The sequence below is a fragment of the Phragmites australis genome, chromosome 5 (genome assembly GCF_958298935.1).
Source record: "Phragmites australis chromosome 5, lpPhrAust1.1, whole genome shotgun sequence".
NCBI classification, from domain to species: Eukaryota; Viridiplantae; Streptophyta; class Magnoliopsida; order Poales; family Poaceae; genus Phragmites; species Phragmites australis.
This window is the reverse complement of record NC_084925.1, coordinates 3,271,918-3,286,276: the sequence shown is the minus strand read 5'-3', so window position 1 is coordinate 3,286,276 and position 14,359 is coordinate 3,271,918. Positions and strand designations below refer to the sequence as shown.

The window sequence follows — 14,359 nt, the reverse complement described above, 5'->3', positions numbered from 1 at the left end:
AAAGATAGAAGAATATAGTCAAACACGTAGTAATATCATGTTTCTTGGGGGTCCCACTTGCAACAAGAGCATTAATCCAGGGGGGTCGTTGCGATTAACAGGTCTCCAGACCAGGAGGAGAACTTCCCCTCTCTCTCTCTCTCTCTCCCTGCAAGAGCTGAGTTTTTGGTGCGAAAGAGAGGAGCGAAGTGCTGCTAACTCGAGCGGCTCCCTCGCCGCGCGCGCCACCGCCTCCGATCCGAGCAGCCGGTGAGTCTCCTCGCTGCGCGCTCACCGATTCGCTCGACTGGCAGTCCCTGGCCTTGGATCCGTCGACGCGGCGGCGCGAAGTTTCGCCCCGTTTCTTTGGGTTCTTGGATGCGTTTGTTTCCCCTCTCTCTCGCGCGTGCAACCGTGAGCCATTTTTGCTATTATATCGCTCCATGGAAAGGATCTTAGGTGCCTAGTGGCGGGTCAACATGCTGGCACCGGCCATGGCGCCGGCGTCCCCAGGACCGCCCGCCCGCTCCGGCGAAATCGAGCGGACGCCGGACAGGCGCCGGTGTTCGGCGCGTGGGTAGTAGGTACTCCTGTTCCCGCGCGGCGCGTTTGTTTCTTGTGCTATAGTATCTGTGGCCAAAAGTTCATTGCGTAGACAGTAAGAATGGAATCTAAAGAAGATAGTAGATTGTGATGCCAACACCTAGTCCGTACTGGTCATCAGTTTTGCCAGGAATTCCTTCTTTTGAAAATTATGGTCACCAGATGGCTTGTTATCTTTGTCATGCATGAAATGGACACTAGAAATCTGTACGCTCAAATGCCAGTCTTGGTGCTTTATTTGGAGTAGTACGGATATGGCCATATAATTTTGTTCTTCATAGTCTGCAGCGTTAATTCGGAGTAACAAGCAGTTGAAATGTCTCAATGTAAAGATGGATAATGCTATTGTAGAAGCCATTTGATGTTATGTCTCGAACATGAGCTTGTTGTTTACTTGTTTGCTACTTGCTGCCATTTTCTTTAGTTGTGCCTGTTGTCCGTGTTATTATCCACTAAACGTTCTTTTTTTCACTTGCAGCCTAGAGACAACTCGTGCATTCTTAATGTTCCTTCTGAGGTAGCATGTCTGAACAACAGGATCATGTTAGCAAAAGCTCATGCTCAAGTATTAGCACCAGTACTCCGGGGAGTGAGGAGGAAGTGACCATTGGTACCCTTACAACTGAAGCGCCGAACAGTGGAAAGAGTCTTGGAAGACGCCTGTCCCACTTAGATTCTATCCCGGTACTAATCTCACTGTTATTGAATATGCTTTTCTGATAATGTTGGTGCCTTCTGCTTCCTTTTTGTTATCTTCTGTATCTACCATATTTCCTGGATGGAGCAATTCCTTATCGAGTTGTTCGGCATGAGATAAAACATGTTTACATAGCATTCAATAAAGATATTTGCAACAGAGATGCGTATGTTGCGATGGATTTGTGGCCATACAAGAAAGAGTTGGATCCGAAATAATAATATACTCCCTCTGATTGTAAATGTAGGTCGTTTTAGCTTCCTCAACTATTCTCTAAATATAAGTTATTTTCAAACTTCTATACACTTTTTTTTTTCTTTTGTTCCCTTCTTACCCTTGTTTAATAAATGCTATCACTCTCACAAATGAATGAGCTATCTTTTCCAATGCAGAATAAATAAGGGGTAACAAATTCATTTGATATACTTTCTTAATCCTTATGCATAAGTCTAAAACGATCTACATTTGCAATCGGAGGGAGTATGTGATAGGGTAGGGGTAGTGCCAATTGAAGAAAAGCTTGCTTAACATCGGTTGAGATGATTTGGACATATCCAACGGATGCCTCCAGCGTCATCCGTACATAGCGGGATACTAAGGCGCGCTGATAATGTGAAGAGATACAGGAATCAACCAAACTTAACATGGGAGAAGTCTGTAAAGAGAGACTTGAAGGAATGTAATATCACTAAAGAGCTATCCATAGATAGAAGTGTGTGGAAGTTAGCAATCCACATGCCAGAACCATAACTTATGCATCAGTCTCCTTGTATCGTTATTAATTTTACTTTTACTATTACTAGTACCTTTATTTATTGTTTTATCATCATGGTTTTAATTGGATCTTGTGGGTTTCATCTCTAGCCTACACTAACTTGCTTGGTACAAAGACTTTGTTGTTGTTGTTGTACTATTCTATACTTAGATATAGAATAGTATTATCTGCATTCAGTATTAAATCAAATTTCTATGCTGCAAGTTCATCTTCTATTCCTTGTACTAAGTTACTGATGTCCTTAATGTCAGCACACTCCTCGAGTTAATGGGAAAATTCCAGATGTTAGTAATGCGACGATAGATCATGAAACATTGTTGGAAAGGTAAAGGTTTCATTGTGTTCTTGCTTTTATCCTCTGTTTTTTTCTCTGTTAGGTTCATTTAGACTTTTTGGTGACAGATTAGGCACATACGGCTTAGCTGAATATCAAATAGAAGGAGACGGGAATTGTCAGGTTAGCTTTTTTACATGCTTAACAGAATAACATTTCGCTTCTGTGAAGAAAATCTATTTAGAAATATTTTTATTATATCCTAAATTAGTCACCTAGCTCTCTGTTGATTAATTGCTGTATGGTACATTCATCTTCCATTTGTACTGATAGACTTAGTGGGTCAGCGGGTACTATTGCTTGAATCTATCCTCTATTTAGCTATTAGTGATTTATTATATCTTCTTCCCCCTATGAGCATATCTTATTATGATATTTTGGTTCATCTACAATGTGGAGTTTATTGAGCCTTCAACCTTTTCCATTTTGTGTGGTGTGTTTTTCTTACAGTTCCGAGCTCTGGCAGACCAGATATTCCGCAATCCTGACTATCACAAACATGTGAGGAAGGCAGTAGTCAAACAGGTATGTCACCCATTCCCTCTCTCTTTCTCTGATACATCTGTTGCCAACAGAACTCGTTTATTGTATAGGAAAATAGCTTGCTATCTTAATTAGAGCTAGTTTCCTGGATATGTGACTATTCTGAAGTATTATCTCTCTGTTCTAGCTAAAGGAATTCAAGAAGCACTATGAAGGCTATGTACCAATGGAATATAAGGTTTATTTGAAGAAAATGAAAAGGTTCTAGTCCATATTAGATTCGAGATGCCTAATTCTCTGTCATGTGATACGTTCTATTTGTTGTTCATCTCCTGAAGTGTAGCTTTCTTATATATGACACTGTAGATCTGGGGAATGGGGAGATCATGTGACCTTACAGGCAGCTGCAGACAGGGTAACATAGCACTTTCAAGATGGCTGATTGGTTTCTATGAGTAAAAATCATTTTATCTACAGGTTTTGGCATTATTTATCTTATGACCTCTAGTTATAGCTGTAGATTCAGTCTGATGCTTTCTTATTAGTCCATCCTAATAAAACTCCCTTAAAATTTGAAGCTAATAATAGATTGTGTGCTTGTTTTGTATATATATTTCTTTAGTCATTGCTTTCAAACTGTTTCCGTAGAGTACTCAATTGTTATATTATTAGTACGCATCATATGTATTTTTCTAACAGCAACCCTTTTTATCTGTTTAATCAGTTTGCTGCTAAAATATGTCTGTTGACGTCATTTAGAGACACATGCCTAGTCGAGATAGTCCCCAGAGATGCTACGCCCACAAGAGGTTAGAGTTGGGTCCTGTATGCTCCGATTCTCTCAGTCTATTATGTATCAACTTTTGTATCATTACTCCATCCATTTTTTATTGTGATTTTTTCTTCATTGTAGAGTTTGGCTATGTTTCTGGACACCCAATCCTTATGAATGATACCAATATTTGACAACAGAAAAATGTAGTGCTTGATCATTCGCTCATCCTTTTTTGCAGAGCTTTGGCTAAGTTTCTGGTGCGAAGTACACTACAATTCATTGTATGCAATTGAAGGTGAGGAGTATATTGCTCCCTGATTCTTTTTTAACGATTTGCTCCCCAATATTTGATTGCTTGTATTCCAACAATTTGTACTGTAATTTTTCTGTGGCACACCACTTCGTCTGACCTCGTAATCTATCACATGCTCTATACTTTCAGATCTGCCGACACGCAAAACTAAAAAGAAGCACTGGCTGTTCTAGCCCAATAGTCTTCGGTGTTTTCTTGGATCTGCTCTTGTTCTTCTCTATTTAGTCCAGCAGCATCTGTAACCTTGCTTAGTTTTTGCCTTTTCCTAATGCTGCAAGTTGTAATATGACCTGGAAACAGACTCGTGTAAGATTATGTACAGTGAAGTGCCTCAATTTTACCAGTGCAGTTTTGGGCTGTTTGCCTGTTTCGGTGGCCATTGCGTTATCCACATTTCTGAGGTGTTGGAGGTGTGTAAATTTGTGGCACAGGACGGTGGGCAGCGCACGTCGCCGGCGTGCAATTCGTCCGGCTCGACGGCGGCGACTGGCAATGCAGCTGATGGATGGAGCGCGTGACGGATGGCGCGCGCAGTCTGTTAGTGTGCAACGTTGGGTGGCAAACTGAACTATTTGCTGTGAAGTTTAGGCCATTAACTTTGCAGGGAGAAACTTCGGCATAGATTCATTCAAGCAGATATGAGAAATTGAGTCTTTGAATCTAGGGGAATTGCTTTTCATTTTTGCGAAAAATGCAACTGGTTTCATGTCCATGTTAAGAATTAGTAACCAAGTGCCATAGGATTAATCCTGAAATCTATAAAAGTTTTTTTTACTTTTTTTTACGAAGCATTGTGGGGGGAGATCCCCACAGCAAAAAAATTTTAAAAAAAACCCGAGTTGATCAACTGTACAAAAAAAACACTAATCATACCTAAAGAGGGAGAGGGGAAGAGTGAGAAAGAAGTTACCTTTTAGGGTGAGAAACAAACCTAATCGTACCTAAAGACTTTTTTTTACCTTTGATGGCGGATCATTGAATTTCACACATTTTGCAATCACTGTAAAAAAAACTGTCATATAGTAAACCGATGAAACACCAGCAGGCAATTCGAAACAATGCTTGATGGGTGAGAAAAAAGGGGGGGGGGGGGGGTTCTAGATATTTTTGTAACTGCAAATATTGAACTATAGGATTTTCCATGACATAGATGCGATCTGTTTTTGTCATTTTATAGCTTAGGAGATACTCCAATTATTTGTAGTTTAGTATTTTATTCGTTTATGTTTTTTGAGTTTCGACTTTCGAGTCATTTGACCCCCTCCAAAATGATCCTTCCACCCATCCCTTCTTCTAATTCTCTTGTCCGTCCTTTGCAGAAGCAGCAAACATCCGAGGCAGATTCCTTTCGCATGGAGGTTACTATGGTCTTTGGTGCTCCAGGACCAATAGTTTCAGAACAAACCATTTCAGAAAACAGAAGGCGCACTAAAGCACACTACAAACGAACAAATACAGTTCAAACAAATGAGTAAAATCTCAGAGTCAAATTCTCAACACTGTAAATCTGCTTCTGAAACCATAAAAACTAAAAGAAGGTCCCAGATGAACAAACCATCACACAGCATTTAGCTTTACAAACTAAAGACTGACACTGTTCAATACATGTTAATGCTTTCAGAACTTTTATAGACACTCACAAGTGTACAAGCAATTCTTGGCCAAAGTCTTTCACAAGACTGACGCATTGTTTCCGGCTTCGAACATGGAAGCACCATAGATTAGCTGCACATACTTGTTCCGTTTGTAGATAAAAATGAAACTCGGCCAAGTTCTCCCGTGTATGATCAGGTTCAGTCAAGTGTTATTGCGAGTCAGTGGCATGAAACATTATTCGTTCCATAACTTAACCTTTGAAGGCTTGTATCTGACATATCTGTCATCCATCTCTGTGGCCCACCATCATCTCCAATGACATTGTATGCATAAGATGAAAGCCCAACGTTCTCGCCGCATGAGCTCACCTTTCCCAGGTTATATAACCTTTCTGTTCGGGACAGCACTACAAGATTGGAGAATGTTGAGAAGCTATTGCCAACAAACACATCTGCTCTCGAGCAGACCTCAAAGTCAATGGCAGACTTTATAAGATATGGTTGCCTATCATAGATGTCAGTAACTCCAAGTTTCTTCTTCTCATAAGCAACCATACCTACTCTCCACCCACTGGTTATTGAATCATCTTCAAGAAGGCTGTCAGCTACTGCAAGATAAACTACAACTGGCCGACGTAGATCAGTGATCTGTGAGACCTTATGAATGATCTCTTCTTTACTACTGCAGATTTCTTTTGAGTTGGACCGCTGCTCCCACTTCTTGCAATGTATCATCCAATCTTTTTCTATTCTCATGTGAACAGCAATATACGGCACAGGCAAATTCGTTGAGCCATCTCTCCTATGCTTACTATGAGAAATGCCAGCTTCATGTCTTGCCTTTTGGTCTGCCTCTCTAATCTTGGATATGACCTTAACCACTTCAGTTTCTATCTCAGGAGCTAAGACAAGGCAATCAAAGATCCTGGCATAATCTTTGACTGGCCAGTGGTCAGGCCACAGAAATGGATGTTTCCCGATGATTTCAATGACTTCAAAGTCATCTACCTTACCCCCTCTGGATTGCTGTAGTTGATCCAAGTCTCTCTCCACTGTCCACCTTCTACCACTCCCCTTTTGGAGTTTGAAAGGCTCAGTTCGATTTGAAACTTCTGAATACCGGGCTAACCTTACAAAGCCATGACAACGTGCATTGAACTTCTTAAAGTCAAATACCTTGTCAAAACTGATAGGCCGCAGCAAGTCAACCTCTTTGTAGAAGAGCGAGGCGCTCAGACTCGGCATGAGAAGAGATCTATTTAGAAATCTCGCAGTCAAGCATGCTCTGGCAAATGCAATCTTCTGGTTGTTCAATCCCCATATAATCTGTGGGACCTCAACAAACTTGTCTCGCCTAACTCCAGGAAGCAAGTCAGGGACTGTTGACTCGTAAAATTCTTCTTTCTGAGACGAGTTTATGGCAAGAAAAGGAGATACAATTGTTCTCAATACAATAAAAGCAATCACTATCAGAAGGCCTTTGCAAATAACAGGCCTTGCGGGCAAGCTAATGAGCTTGAGATGCTTAAGGTCTAGTAGGATGTTCATCAGAACAGTGCTTTAAACCCTTCTCATCCGTAAGAAGTCCTTCTATCACCCAACCATGCAGATTATCTCATTACCAACACCCATGCTGCATGATAAGCAGTTGTCTTTGAAAACTTTTCGACGAAATAAGACCACACTTCAATTTAGTGGAATCAATAGCCAAACACACTTGTTATGGCAGCTTCACAAATTCCCCCATCCACTGTGGCAGGTTTGGATATTTCAAGCACAAAAATCAGCAAACTTTTGAGCTTTTCCATTATCAGTTTAGTACATGCTCGATCTGAGAATCTGCAAATGCAAAGGGAAATAAAGACAAACTCAAGGTTTTTGTACACTCGTACTTCCATCCATTGTACATTTTTTAAGAAAAAAATATTATGTGGCACATAAAGTGCTTTTCTTCTCATTGTATTCACTATTAGGCCCACTATCATGTTCACAATGTTTGCATGAAATCCTGAATTTATGTAAAGTAGCATGCAAATTGAATTTTCATCAACTCAATGTTTTGTTGATACCGAAGCATGGATACACACTTACAGGGCCTGATGCACCTTGGGTCCTATCCTATAGGGTGTGTGAGCATATGACACCACTGAGATCGATTTCACTGGCGCTGAGGACGAATAGGATCCAAGTAATCAACCATATGGATGGCTCAGCTAACGATTCCGCAACTGGAGTGGGAAATTTGTTTCGATAAAAGATGCAGTGGTGTGTCGAGTTGCCTAAAAAATTCGCAACTGGAGTTGGAAATTTGATTCCACTAGCAACCGTGTTACACACATATGAAATCAATAATAATGCGTAAGAGGCGGGTGGAGGGAATTGATTGCAGCGTAAGAGACGCTTCCAAATTAACGCGGCTTTCCAAATTAGCGTGTGCATTGATTGAGGTTTCCAAATTATTTGCTAATTAATTTGACGAGCAGATTAGGAAATAAACAGGGAAGGAAGGAAAAGAGACAGGGACCAACTTTGATTGCGAACCATTTCATCATGTAAGATGTACAGTATTTGGATTTGCTACAGCTCGATCATTTTAAATGAGTATAGATAATAGATGTAGTTACACTAATTGGATGTATGGCAGGAAATTTGTACTTTAAAAAATGAAACGAAAATTTGAAATGAAAAAAAAAATGATTCCATGATGAAATTTGTGCTTAAGACCAGAACAAGTTATATCGAAGTGAAATCAGATCCAAACAGAAAGTTTAGGGCTTTCTTACCTACAACGGAACTCGGTCCCGATGGATCTCCAGGGAGGCGACAAGGGCGAGGAGGAGTTCTCGGTCCTCACGGGCGACGCCACGTAACCACGGCAGCCGGAGGCAACCTCTCAGCTCCACGGCGAGCTCACCCGGAGGGACAGGCGGAGTGACCGGCGGCTGGTGGAGGAGGTGGAGGCGGCACCTGGCTCCCGATCTAGGGCCGGAGGCGCCTCCGGCCCTGGTGCTTCGCGGCGCCGAGCGGAGGAGGCGCGGATCGCCGCGGGGGGGGGGGGGGGGGGGCGCTCGGAGGCTCACGTCGCGTGGGAAGACGTGGTCGCGCGAATGGGGTGGAATCTTATGAATTCGAGTTTATTTGGCGAAGAATCTTACGCCTCCTCGGAACTGAATTGGAGCCAGCGATTCGAATTCCGGGAGGAGCAAAACACCCCCAACTGGAATTCGATTCCAATTCAGCGATTCCTTATAAAATCGATTACAATTCAGTGGCTCTTTACAGAATTGAGAAGAGAAGCCCCAAGCAATTTACAATTGTTGAGACCTGAGGCCCATTTTGAACATAGGAGTTTCGCAAGAATTTGTCGAAATTTTATGAAACAACAGTCTGATTCCCAACAGTTCAATTCTAACGGAAATGAGCTCATCACAAATGCTTGTTTGCTTTAGCTTTAGATTATGATAATATGTGAAAGTCTCTTCCTGTGAGATTGTGACTTGTGTAATTTCATAGTAAAACTTAACTTATGTATTATAAGAATCAATTTTTATATTATAATCTTTTATTTTTGCTTTTGCTTTTAGGACTACAATCCATAATCAGAATAAAAACAAATAGAACTTGTTCGGATTGAACTTGAACAACATTGTGCACGTCATGCTTAATGCAAACCTTAGAAGATCTACCCCTTGTTTCTCCTGTGTGTTTTCTTTTGTGATGTTTATTCAAAGGAGCCAGCTACAGTTCAAAACAAGTTCTTTTGCGAAAGCTACATGATACCAATTGATGGGTACGCTTATACGCAAAAACTACAATTCAACATACCCATCTCATGGTGAATGATGTGAAATGTGGTGTATCCATATTTCACCCGAAACATGTCAGGACAAGAACAGTGTACAATTCAAGGAAGCCATTTTCAGACTTCAACAGCGAAAACTGAAGTTTATTACAGGGAAAGAAACTATAGGGCTTTACAGATCAACAAAATAAGTGTGTACAGCAGTGGCCAAATACAACTTCTCACAACCAATCACTTCAATTACACGTTGCTGAGTGGTTCTTTTTTGAAAAACTGGTGGTGTGTGGCTCTTGATCACCGAGAAACTGATCTTGCGTTGCATGTCATCTGCAGCAGGCAAAGAGGAGCTCCTTTGCAGTCCATGTCACTTCTGCAAGATCTTGCAGTGACTCGATTGTTTCTTTCTTCAGTGGGAAGACCTTCTCCATGCATTCTGTTAGGAGGAAAGGTTGGCTTAAAATGATCTGGCTTGCAGCAAGATTGCAAATGTAATAATTTTACGGAAAATGGGCGTTGCTAATTTTGCATTGCCACAGAAACATCACTATTTCACCCTGTTTAGGTATGTCTTATAGATCGCCAAAGAGACATTGCTTAGATTATTAGACCAGCAACCCACATAACAGTTGCCCATCTTATAGAGGATTAAGAGCATATCTTCCTGTGGTAATATGAAAATCGTTCCCCATACAGATGAGTTTGATTATAAGACAATTATAAATATTAAATGCCAGTTATTTAAAAAATTGAATGCCAAATGAGTCTTCCCCATAAAGTAACTTCTTGATATTTCATGAGACCAATCAAATTTATGTGTGTACCTTGCCGGTAGAAGATCTGCATACTGTAAAGACAAATTGAAGCGTGGGCAATAGTATGTTGGAGATGGCCAACAGAAATGTACCTGGATGTCTCACAACATTCAACAGTGACAGTGAAGCAAGCACCCTCTCCTCCAAAACTCTGTCATAACTTAAGCTATCCAAAAGCTTAGGCGCAAGAATGGAGCATGCTAAAGGCTGGAAATCGATGCACCCACTCAGCGGGGAGAGGGAGCTGCTCATCCATGTTACAGTGATGAGGCATGATCGACTCAGAGTCGGGATTCCATCAGATATGCAGTTTGACAGTGCCATGAGAAACCTTTTGCTCCCACTGTTCAGTAACATTAAGGCAAGTTTTTTCAGCCATTCTTCAACAACCTTTTCTTCTTCCTAGTAATTAAGACAAACATGAAAAGTATGAAAATGCAAAGGTAAATATTTTCTGAACAAAATTGGAAGGTAATCCATACAGTATAGTTTTCAGACATTGAGTGTACCATTCGTGCGCTCTTATCTTTGAATATCTCAGTTTTCCTAAAGGATTCTGAGAGGGAGTCATCTAGACCTGCTCTCTTTAGTAGCCATGCTTCTGCTATGGGTTCTCCCGAGGATGAAAATCGCCCTGCCAAGATTAAAAGAGCTCGAGCACACTGTTCTTGGACCTTTCTGCTCTGCGACCCGTGCTCAAGAGCAGCTATCATAGCTTCAATTGCTTCCTCTCTGTAAACACTGTACTGCGAAGGATCTCCCTGCAAGAAAACTGTCGTATGGGGATCATACAAATACCGAAAGCATGCCTGAGAAATTGGAGAAAAGGTTCATCTTTCGAGATGTTACCAGGAGATCGAGCTGAAGTAACATGGAAGCTGCTAGCGGATTTTGGACAAGAGGAGCCTGCTGGAGATAGACCAACAAAATATGCATTGTATTCAAGCAGCCACTATTTTTCAGCTCCTTGAGGAACTCCACAACTTTGGTTGTTCTATTTGAATAAGGAAGAATTAGTTCAACCTCAAGGATGTTTTAGATATGTTTTTTTCAGGAAATAAACATTACCAACAATGTAGTGCTATTTACCTATTAAGGCAGACAAGTTCACTCATCATGTTAAGGGCTGCAGCACTAGCCTTCTTGTGATTTCCCGCAAGAAGTCGAACAATAGGCTCTTTCTTCAGACGATCAGCTAAGTAGTGTCGACAACTGCCATCAGCTTGAATACATGAGGTCAAGAGAGAGATGCAGTTTTTGCTCTCACGGGCATCACTAACTTCAAGCCTGCTTATGAGCAGGTCTAAACCACCTAGAGCAATCATCTGCTTTGCATTCTCAACATTTCTGTCGACATCGAACCCCATAAGGAGCTGATCTAGGAAATAAAATGCAGCAATTTTTGGTGCGCATTTCACGGAAGACAGAAATTGCACCTCATCACCGCACTCCAATACGTGCAGTACTAGTGGTATCCAGTCCAATGATAGCATCTGCTTAGCTTTAGGCTTCATCATATAAAGCACTACAGCTGCCTTCAGGAACAACATGTTGCTTCTCAAAAGTCTCAAGAAAACCTCAAGCTGTGGATCTGCATTAAGCATGATCTGTCTAATTACCTCATTCCTCAAAACCAATTTTCCCATTATCAAGATAGCTGACTCCAGTACAGTATCATCTTTTGAGGTGAATGTAACCTCGAGAAGCCCTTGAATAAAAGAGGGGCATGACAGCAAGGTTACAAGATTGGGATCCCCTTGCAAGTTTGAACATGCTTTGGCAACTTCATGTACAGCATATTCACACTGCCTAAGACTGTCTGAATTGGATACCACGGAAATTGCTTGTTCTAGAGTCATTGATAGCTCGTTGCTGTCTACCTCTTTCTCAACAGACACAACTTCCTTCTTTGCTATCTTAGGATGATCGATAACATTCCTGCTTAGATCTCCACGGCAGGAGAATAGTCGGAAAGAGTAGGATTTGCGTGGTGTAGGTGCTGTTTCTGGCATAGCACCTTCTTTCCGAGAGCAGGCATGCTTTTCCGGGAGCCCCATTTTACTCTGTCTACTCAAAACAGGCATAAGTTAAATAACTTCAATGGTATATGCAGGACTAAACAATTCAGCTTTTGTGAGGAATGAGTATTGGAACTTAGCATGCTTCAAATAATAAAGGAATGTCAACGAAATTTGCTGCTTTTCTAAGATAACAAATCCAGATTGCAAGGATGTTAGAGAAACGATAGGAGTCCCTTTACAAAACTTCTCATTTACACGTATATCTAGTGCAATTGCTGCAAAGAAGAATGAACAACAAGAAAATACTTGTTTGCTAGCGTTGCTCTAGCGATACTGGAAATCCTGTACTAGTAAATTCAGTCAGCTAGCAACATACCTACACAATCTGAATGCACCAATCAAGTGAACAATAAAACTAGATGAATAGAAAGATGTAGAAAACTGTGTGCCAGCTACCAAGAACAGTAACAAAAATTTTGAAAGCACTGTAATACAATGTCATTCTAAACAAGAAAAGAATTGGCAAGGTCAACTTAATAGTATATGTGGATCCCAAATTTTGATGACTACTTACTTGTAAAAATAAATTAGGCATAAAGGATACAATGTTCTTCAGCTCCCTGGCAACTTTTGAACCGAAAAGCTAAGTGGAAATTAAGAAAAGGACTAGCTCCATGCCTACAACCTTAAAAAGCTAGGAATGTAGCCGAAATTTCCTAGGTCCCACGCTATAAAAAGCAAAGATGATACTGGACTGGAGCTCAAACAGCTGTCCCCTTGACATCATCTTAATATCAGAACCGCAATCAGTGACCACAATTTGTCACTTGTCTAAAACATGCTTGTACTAATTTGACACTCCAACAAACCTATTACCTATATATTATTATGAGGTTAAAGAAGATAAAGGAACTGTTGACTCACATGAGTAAGCTTCTCCGTCTTCAAGCTCACTGAATTATCATTAAATTCCACATCCAAATCCAAAACCAATTCAGTCTCATCGTCCAGCTTTGCATCTTTGACATCTTCCTGCTCAAGTGCTGTGCCGAAAACCGCATTGTACCTGTAAAATCAGATAGCCTTGTTAACACTTTTATACTAACTGACTGATGATAAGCTGTGCAAAGTTCTTCACAATGCAATTTATGGCAAGGTTCACCCACAGGTTTCTGTTGATTGAGGTCCTGCGCACTGAAGCTGAGTGCTTCCCACAAGCATAGAAATTCCCGGGCATCAAAGGCAATGGCACGGAGGGGACAGGAGGCGCATTGGCCCCCGACTTGAGCCACTCCTTGTAGTACATTGCAAACTGAGCCGTGCCACTGTCCATGTGGTCATTGTACAGCCTCTGCAGGTTCTTCGTCCTCCTGCTCCGGTCGTCAGCGTCCCAGTCGTCGGCGAGGTCGGCCTCCTTGGTGAACCAGACCTTGAGGTGGAGCAAATGGGGCAGGAAGACGTGGTCCCAGAGTTCCGGGAGGAGGTTCTTGCGCGCCAGGCCGGGAGCGTCGACGAAGACCTGGAGCACGTGGCGCGCGGAGACGCGGTCGTTGCGCTCCATCTTGTAGACGACGGAGAGGTAGAGCTGCGCGCACGCGGCGAGGTGGGAGTTGGGCACCCCGCAGGTGCGGCCCTCCGCGGCGGCGGGGCGCGGCTGCGGCTGCGGCTGCGGCGCGTGGAGCGAGGCGACGACGCTGAGGAGACGGATGGAGTTGCGGAGCGAGCGGATCTTGGCGTCGCGCGGGGCCGCGCCGTCGGCGGCGAGGCACTCGATGCTCTCGATGCCGAGCTCGAGGTTAGCCAGCACGGCGTGCCCCGCGCCATCCCGCCGCGCCTCCTCCGTGGCGGGCGCGAGGCACGCGGCGCACTTCTCCCGGAGCCCCCTCCTGAACTCCGCGTCCTTGAGGAACCTCCCCACGTACCCGGACAGCACCGCCACCACCGCGCCGTCGTCGCCTGCCCCGGCCTGGGGCGGCGACGAGTGCCTGCTCGACCTCGACCTCGACCTCGACGCCGCTCGCAGGGCGGCGCAGCGCGGGGGCGGCGGCTCCTCGGGGTCGATGCGCTCCCGCGCGAGCAGGTCGCGGAGGGAGGACGGCGTCGGCGGTGGCATCATGGTTCCTGGGCTGCGCTTGCCGTCTGAAGCATTCGCGTTTGCGCTTGGGTTGGG

General features: G+C 42.9%; 3 protein-coding genes across 4 annotated transcripts; 1 reads left to right on the top strand and 2 right to left on the bottom strand.

The window, feature by feature from the left end:
* The first annotated feature begins 96 nt into the window (after positions 1 to 96).
* LOC133918431 (OVARIAN TUMOR DOMAIN-containing deubiquitinating enzyme 11-like) lies at positions 97 to 4,338 on the top strand. 2 transcript variants are annotated; one of them, XR_009909760.1, is made up of 10 exons: positions 97 to 249; positions 1,061 to 1,266; positions 2,306 to 2,379; positions 2,457 to 2,511; positions 2,839 to 2,913; positions 3,059 to 3,132; positions 3,238 to 3,286; positions 3,596 to 3,696; positions 3,885 to 3,941; positions 4,089 to 4,338. XR_009909760.1 is itself a non-coding variant. In XM_062362311.1 (10 exons), the coding sequence occupies exons 2-10, from the start codon at positions 1,105 to 1,107 to the stop codon at positions 4,130 to 4,132; spliced, it is 675 nt and encodes a 224-aa protein (XP_062218295.1). In that variant the 5' UTR covers positions 97 to 249; positions 1,061 to 1,104; the 3' UTR covers positions 4,133 to 4,338. The 2 variants fall into 2 exon arrangements, 1 of the variants encoding a protein (XP_062218295.1); XM_062362311.1 differs by having other exon boundaries at positions 3,596 to 3,680.
* A 1,103-nt stretch (positions 4,339 to 5,441) lies between these two features.
* On the bottom strand, positions 5,442 to 8,663 carry LOC133918430 (O-fucosyltransferase 23-like). Its single transcript, XM_062362310.1, has 2 exons — positions 8,338 to 8,663; positions 5,442 to 7,393 (listed from the first exon to the last, which is right to left on the bottom strand). Exon 2 carries the CDS (start codon positions 7,100 to 7,102, stop codon positions 5,774 to 5,776), a length of 1,329 nt encoding a protein of 442 aa, XP_062218294.1. The 5' UTR covers positions 7,103 to 7,393; positions 8,338 to 8,663; the 3' UTR covers positions 5,442 to 5,773.
* A 794-nt stretch (positions 8,664 to 9,457) lies between these two features.
* LOC133918429 (putative E3 ubiquitin-protein ligase LIN-1) lies at positions 9,458 to 14,359 on the bottom strand. The gene is made up of 7 exons (XM_062362309.1): positions 13,356 to 14,359; positions 13,114 to 13,255; positions 11,258 to 12,231; positions 11,018 to 11,162; positions 10,678 to 10,929; positions 10,261 to 10,570; positions 9,458 to 9,789 (listed from the first exon to the last, which is right to left on the bottom strand). Exons 1-7 carry the CDS (start codon positions 14,303 to 14,305, stop codon positions 9,680 to 9,682), a joined length of 2,883 nt encoding a protein of 960 aa, XP_062218293.1. The 5' UTR covers positions 14,306 to 14,359; the 3' UTR covers positions 9,458 to 9,679.

Coding starts and splice junctions, on each gene's coding strand:
- LOC133918431 (XM_062362311.1), top strand. CDS start 1,105: ATGTCTGAACAACAGGATCATGTTAGCAAAAGCTCATGCTCAAGTATT. Junction 1,267..2,305: donor CCCACTTAGATTCTATCCCG/GTACTAATCTCA, acceptor CCTTAATGTCAG/CACACTCCTCGAGTTAATGG. Junction 3,287..3,595: donor TACAGGCAGCTGCAGACAGG/GTAACATAGCAC, acceptor CTGTTTAATCAG/TTTGCTGCTAAAATATGTCT.
- LOC133918430 (XM_062362310.1), bottom strand. CDS start 7,102: ATGAACATCCTACTAGACCTTAAGCATCTCAAGCTCATTAGCTTGCCC.
- LOC133918429 (XM_062362309.1), bottom strand. CDS start 14,305: ATGATGCCACCGCCGACGCCGTCCTCCCTCCGCGACCTGCTCGCGCGG. Junction 11,163..11,257: donor GAACTTGTCTGCCTTAATAG/GTAAATAGCACT, acceptor TTATTCAAATAG/AACAACCAAAGTTGTGGAGT. Junction 10,930..11,017: donor TACTTCAGCTCGATCTCCTG/GTAACATCTCGA, acceptor GTTTTCTTGCAG/GGAGATCCTTCGCAGTACAG.